This window comes from Eubalaena glacialis, chromosome 3 (genome assembly GCF_028564815.1).
Source record: "Eubalaena glacialis isolate mEubGla1 chromosome 3, mEubGla1.1.hap2.+ XY, whole genome shotgun sequence".
NCBI classification, from domain to species: domain Eukaryota; kingdom Metazoa; phylum Chordata; class Mammalia; order Artiodactyla; family Balaenidae; genus Eubalaena; species Eubalaena glacialis.
In genome coordinates, this window is record NC_083718.1 from 141,487,100 (window position 1) to 141,494,202 (window position 7,103).

The 7,103-nt window shown below is 33.6% G+C and overlaps 1 protein-coding gene across 9 annotated transcripts in view; it reads left to right on the plus strand.

Annotated features, from left to right (window-relative positions):
* Window positions 1-7,103, plus strand: part of DOCK7 (dedicator of cytokinesis 7) — a 185,493-nt gene that overhangs the window by 58,499 nt on the left and 119,891 nt on the right. For all 9 annotated transcript variants that reach the window (XM_061184108.1, XM_061184109.1, XM_061184110.1 and 6 more), the window contains 2 exons: window positions 318-411; window positions 1,089-1,251. In XM_061184108.1, coding sequence (XP_061040091.1) covers window positions 318-411; window positions 1,089-1,251 — 257 coding nt within the window. The remainder of the gene's footprint in view (window positions 1-317; window positions 412-1,088; window positions 1,252-7,103) is intronic.

Here is a 7,103-nt window from a genome sequence, read left to right on the forward strand (position 1 = left end):
CCTCTAACTTGCATCGTTTTTTCTATATTTTAGAGTGCCCTGTAACCCCTTATAAACATAGATAATGGGCTGTAAATAAATCTATAAAATTTAAAAATAGATAGCAATATTATAGGTCTTAATATAACTTGAAAGCAAGAAGGAATAAAATAGGTTAACATATTTATTTTTAATCATAATTATATTAATTTAATTTTACTTTTCATTCAGACTGAATTGAAGGAAGAAGGGCAGGATTATTAACAGGCAATGTAAACTTATTTTCAATGTACTATATTTTTTAAATCTAATACTTTTTCCTCTATTTTTAAAATCAGGAAGGAGATCGCTTAAGTGATGAAGATCTGTACAAATTCCTTGCTGATATGAGAAGACCATCTTCTGTTTTACGGCGACTAAGACCTATTACAGGTATTTTAAAATTTTGTGTAAACGTGATGACAACTATTATCATCATTAATAATTGCATTTTTTATAATTATCTTTTCCTTTTTTCACTTATCTAGCCCATATGTGTTTCTGTGCTCAATACCTGTCAGCCTTCTTCATTTCATTATTCTGCTCTCATGTAGTCTAACAGTTTGGATGCAGGATTCAGTACCTTTGATAATTTGAGTACGGAAATGAGAATGATGAATAATATTGTGGCTTAAAATTATTTTCTAGAGGGGAAAAAAATACATGTAATGGTAGATATTCAGAAATAGATTCATATTATGATCAGAACAAACCATTCCAGAGTAAAACTATTTTGAAATCTACCAAATTTAAAGTAAATCATTTAATCTTCAAAATGTTGGCTTGTTTCTATACTAGATCCCTCTGGTTTTTTTCTTCTTTTTTGCCCCCTTCTTCCTTTCCATTCATTCATTCAGTAAGCATTTGTTATTTTATGTCTGTATTAGTAATTTGTAAGTTTGAGACTTGATAAGACGAAATAATTTAGAGGTCTGAGATGATAGTAATTTTGGTTTCTTCCCAGACTTCTTGCAAAAATAGGATCTAAATCCTTCCAAAAATACTTTTAGTGTGAAGTTGTTATTTATTATGTTTATAACATTGTTTTTATAATGTATTTTTATATGCAGCTCAGCTGAAGATAGACATTTCTCCTGCACCTGAAAATCCCCATTATTGCCTAACACCAGAGTTGCTTCAGGTGAAGCTTTACCCTGACAGTAGAGTTAGACCTACCAGAGAAATTTTGGAGTTTCCTGCAAGGGATGTCTATGTTCCAAACACTACTTACAGGTAGCACATTTTAATTTTGGAGAATTCTGAAATAAGATACTATATATTCTAATATTAATAGAGAATGAAACTCTTCAAAAATCTTTTGCAGCTTTGTTACTTATTCCATTTCTTACTTCATGATTTTATTAATAGCTGTAATGTATTAAGCTATTGCTGTGCAAGAGGTATAATGTTAGTTACCTTACATACATTATCTTATTTAATGCTCATAGCTTGAGGTAGGTATTACCTTCATTTTAGAAGTGAGTAAACTGAGGGATAAAGAGGTTCTAGTGTGTTGGAACTAGCGTTTGAATTGTGGGTTGTTAGGTTAAAACATTTGAACTCCTAGTTACTGTATTTCCTCATGTGTTCTTATTAGCAGAATCTAGCATTACACATGAATCATATGTATGTGCCTGCACTATGTTCTAACAATCAACAATATTTGGTGATTCTACATTACTCAGAGAATACTTGACACAAGGTTATTGGATAGGCTTTTAGGCTGAACCTGCATAACTCCAGGGGTACCATTTAGATATACTCTTTATGAATGAGGCTCCCTTTATTTGTGAATGCTGAGACCATGGCTTGACATGTTTATTGGGATACCCAACAGGGCCACTCAGACATAAGTTTCTACCTAGACTTCCCCATCTTAATGTATTTCACCACCGTTTACCCAGTTCCTGAGGCCAAAAGTTTTGAAATCAAAATGATTTCTCTCCTTTTGTTATTCCTCACATTTACTCCTCTGCGAAGTTTTGTAGGCTCTGCTTCAAAATGAATCCCAAATCCAATACTTTGTACCTCCTCCACCTTTAAAATTCTAGTCAAGTTACCATCCAGATCAGCACTGTCAAATAGAAATATAATGGGAACCACATTTGTAATGTAAAATTTTATAGTTGCTACATTAAAAAAAAATAGAAACAAGTAAAATTAATTTTAATCATATGTTATTTAACCCAATATATCTAAAATAATATTTTAACATGTAATAAATGTAAAAAATTCTTTTACTTTTCTTCCACTCCTACTAAAAATCTTCAAAGTCTGGTGCGTATTTTACACTTAAAGCACATCTCAGTTCAGATGAGCCACATTTCAAATGGTCAATAGTCAGATGGGACTAGAGGCTAATATTGGACAACCGCTGATCTCGAATTTTGTGTACCTTTTAAAATTTGATCTTATTTCTACCCCTGCCTCAGTCAATTCTCAGCGTTGTAGTCAGAGAGATTTTTAAAAGAGATAAATCAGATCATTTATTCCTCTGCCAAAAGCCCTCCAGTGGCTTCTATTATAAGCAGAACAAGAATGAATTTTTTTATAGTAGTCTATAAGACTATATGATCTGGCTCCTGCCTTTCTCTAACGTCATATCTTACTAATCTCTGTCTTGCTCATTTTAGCCTCAGTGGCCTTTTTGTTCATCCTTGAACAAACAAAATTCTGCCTAAGATTTTTTAATGTTTTTTCTTCTCTTTGCCTATTATGTTTTTCCCCAGATAGTCACATGACTTGATTCCTTATTCAGACATATATCTGCTTACAGGACATTCTCGTCACCCTAACTAAAAAGATCTGCTGCTTCCCTACTCTAGCTTTTTACCCTTCCTTGTATTTATCATTATCTGGCACTGTAATGCGTAGTTATATGATCATTTTTTCTCTTTCTCATTAGAATGTAATTACTGTAAAGGGCAGGGACTTGTCTGTTTTGTTTACCACTTTATCTCCAGCATATAGAATAGTGTACCAGCACATGGAGAGCACACAGTAAATACTTACTCAGTGAGTTAAGAAATAAGACATTGTACAGTGGTGTGAATGGAATTTAGAGTCATGCAGATATGGGTGTGACTTCTGACTCCACTGTTTATTGTTTAAGTAACTTGTTTTAAGTTACCAATTTATTGGCACTCAGTTTTATTAATAAAATGTGAGATGATAATACCTGTCTTCTCTTGTGAGGGTACAGAGCGCAAGCATTGCACGTGATTGGCACATAGTGTGAGTAAAATTCCTGGAAGATAGGCTGAAGAAAATATATACTGCTTTTTCAAAAGAAACAGGTAATATAAGTATTCTCCTATAAATTATGTATATAACTACTTAAAAGGACATGGAATAAAGAAGTGATCCAAGGTTTGTATTGAACAATTTAGAGGTTATCAACTCTCTCTCTTATCTAGTACAGGAATCTCATCTAGAACATTCCTAACTTGTGTTTATCTGTCTTACCTCTGCTTGGATTATTTCAGATACAGGGAAAATGGAATTGGGGACTATGAGGGGTCTTTTCTTTCATTTTCCTACTTACCTTTGTTATTTATTTACAAATTTATATTTTTTAAACAAATTCTATGAATATACTTAAAGTTCACATAGGTCCTTCATCTTATTCCTACCAACTTTTCCCTACACTGATGTCTAATTTTTATTGTCACTCACTAGTAACTCTTTTTGATCCTTCTTTTGGTATTTTACTCTTTGTTTCTAAATAGCATGTTCATGCTGCTATTTCTTGATTCTTTTTCAAGATTTAACTCTGATATCTCCTCCTTAAAAAAATACATTTACTTGCATAAATCCAGAAAAAAAACTATACTTGTCAGCTCTGTAAAGCTTCTTGCAATACAGTAAAATATATTATATTATCAATTATTTCCTCGCTTGCACCTTCCTTGGTCCCTTTGCAACTAAATTATAAGTTAGTATGGCAGGGGAAGTTTTCTAGGCTCACTAGGCTTACTGTACAGTTGTCATCTTAGAGCCTATTCACCATTTTCCTAGAAATTCTGTTTGTATTTCTTTTGCAATGGAGTTCTTATCTCCTATATATTTTTTTCTTTCTTGGTACTCATTATACTGAGAGCCTTTAGTATCTTCCTGGATTAGGGTATAGGAAAGTACCTGCACATATTATATGCTTGATAGAAGTTAGTCATTATTATTATTATTGGCTTTATTAGATTACATTTACCCAATCGTTACACAACTTGAGAGAGATTGGTTTGAAAGCTTAAGGATACTGGGCTTTTGGGGTGTCATTGGCTAAGAATGATTTTAAAAAGAAAGGTTATCAAAGTCACTAGTGGCCTTCTTTGTATTTTTACTGGGGCCTTCAATGTCCAGTGAGACCTGAATACCAAATCGTATAGGTTGCTTATTCTACTTAGTACTGTTAAAAAATTTTAGTCTCAGGCAGCTAATATTTTTTAGGAATTTATAATTTTTAAAAAAACCTTTCACTTATCTAGAAAATGTAGCTTAGGTAGAAATAATTTTAGAATGATGGAAGGAGATATACTCAGCAGATATCAGCTGACACACAGATATCATAAAATTTTACATAAATTTCCATAAATATTTGCTGACTGAATTGTTGTATTGGATCACAATAATACTCTTCTAGCTCAGTTTGAATTCTTTCTACCTTCTGAGGCATGTTTCAAGGTAAGCAGTGATTTCTGGTAATACATGGTAGTAGGCATTATGCAATCTATATGTGTACATTTTTCCAGTGAATAATGTTTAAAAAAGAAAGTAAAGTTGACACAAGGACTCCTTTTAGTTTATATATAGCCATTATCTCTTTAACTCTGCACAGCAGCCTGCACAGAGCCAATACGATTATCCCTGTTATATAGATGACAAAGCTGACATTCCATAGGGTTCAAAATTATATCTGAATGAAACAGAAATGTAAGCAATTTTAGTGTGAGGTGTTTTTTTTTTTTTTTTGGCCGCTTGGCATGCAGGATCTCATTGCCCTAACCAGGGATTGAACATGCACCCCCTGCAGTGGAAGCATGGAGTCTTAACCACTGGACCACCAGGGAAGCCCTATAAGACTCCTTTTAGTTTATATATAGCCATTATCTCATTAACTCTGCACAGCAGCTTGCACAGAGCCAATACGATTATCCCTGTTTTATAGATGACAGAGCTGACATACCGTAGGGTTCAAATTTGTATCTGAAAAAAACAGAAATTTAAGCATTTTTAGTGTGAGTTTTAAGAAAGTATTTGCACATTGTATTTATTTTTAGTAGTAAACTTGAGTGTACTTTAAAGGGTTTCAAGGGATAAAAAAGATTTAAAAAATTATTGTCTGAGTAGAGGGAGAATGAATGGACGTGATTGAAGCAAACATTGAAGCAAACAGTTTTTATGTTTGAGATGGAATCTCTGATTTTATATTTTCTAAAACGTCATTGAAACCTCATTTTATAAAGGCTTATTAGGGAGATTGTTAATCCTATTTTCATGACCTTGAACTGCTCATTTCACACCAATTGAGTAATTTTGCCCTATTTGATTTGCCATGAGAACACTTTGGACTTTGATAAAAGGGCCAACATTTGATCACTTTGTAATACATGCGTAAGTGCAATGTTTGTGGCTGTTAGTTATGGGAGAAGAACAAAAGGACATTTGATTATTCTATAACAGAATGTGGAATATGTAACAATACATATTTGGAATAGGTTTTATAAGGAGGTAAATAGTAGATACTCAAATACTGATTAATGAATACATTTTTGATTAATGAATGAGTTAATTGATTTCCATGAGTTGTTAGGAAGAAAAGATACAAGCGTGAAAACATGCTGATTCTAGGATGACAGCATTTAAGTAGATTATACTACAGTAGGTAACTCCTACATGAGAAATGTATATACTTGCTCTCAGTAAAATTCACACTAGTTCAGAGTAAACTCTTGGTATAGAAATTCTGTAGGAATTCACTAAAATCAAGTAGATTGACTATCTTTGGTGCTCTTGGGGTTTTTATTACTATTTTTCACTATTTTTAGTGTTATGATTTGCCAGATTTATTTTTCTGTCTTGTCTTTACTTGTAAAGTGCCAGTTGAAGGGGTCCAGACAGTAATGCTGCAAGGTTTCAGAGGAAGGACCTCCATTTACTAGGATATTTGTGGAATAAGTGAGATCATCTGTGCTACCTTGAAGTATAAATAGCATCTAGCCAAGCAGAAAGGTGTGGAGAGGCATTCTAGGAAAATGGAATGGCATTAGGAAAGTATACAAGGGATGTTTCAAAGTGAATAATTTTGATTAGATCTGAGGCTTTGTGTTGGGCAGGAAATCGTTAAAGAAGTATTTTGGGGTCAGATTATAGAAATCCTTGAACACCTGGAAGAGATTTGGATTTTGCTTTGTAGGCTTATGCTCTTCTAATTGGGGTACACATTCTTGTGAGGGCACAGCTAAATGAGATATGCAAGTCATGGTAGAGGAGAGGTGGTACACAAAGTTAATTGCAAAGCCAAAGATGCCTCCTGGGTTCTAAGCTTTTATGACTGGAAGCATGGTAGTGCCATTAATGTATATAAAGAAATAAGGAGGAGAGTGTGAAAAGGTAAAAGGGAGAAGCAGCAGAGGCTGTAAGGTATTGATGAATTTGTTCTTTGATAAATTGAGTTTGAAGAGGCTATAGGATATCAAAAGGAGAAATGGCAGGTAGGCAATGGAAGAAGGGAACTGGAGAGAGATCTGGGAGTAATGTGTAGATTTGGGAACTTTATTCATGGAAAAAGATGAGTCTGTTAGAGTAGATAGAATTTCTGAGGGTCAGAGTAGAAGAGATGACTGAATATTGTACATTGGTCCACAATGCTAAAGACTAGGATGGATTAGGGCTTTAAAGATGGGTTGAAGTTGGAGATAATCCTTGGAGAGTATAGTAGTATTGTGGAAGCAAACTGAAGGTCAAGTTTGAGAAAAGAATATTGTTATTAGTAAGTAGTAGAGAAACCAAAGGGAATGTGGTCTAAGAGGTCACTAGATTTGACAGTTGTGTTAGTGGTACAATTAGAACACTTTTGGCAGACTAGT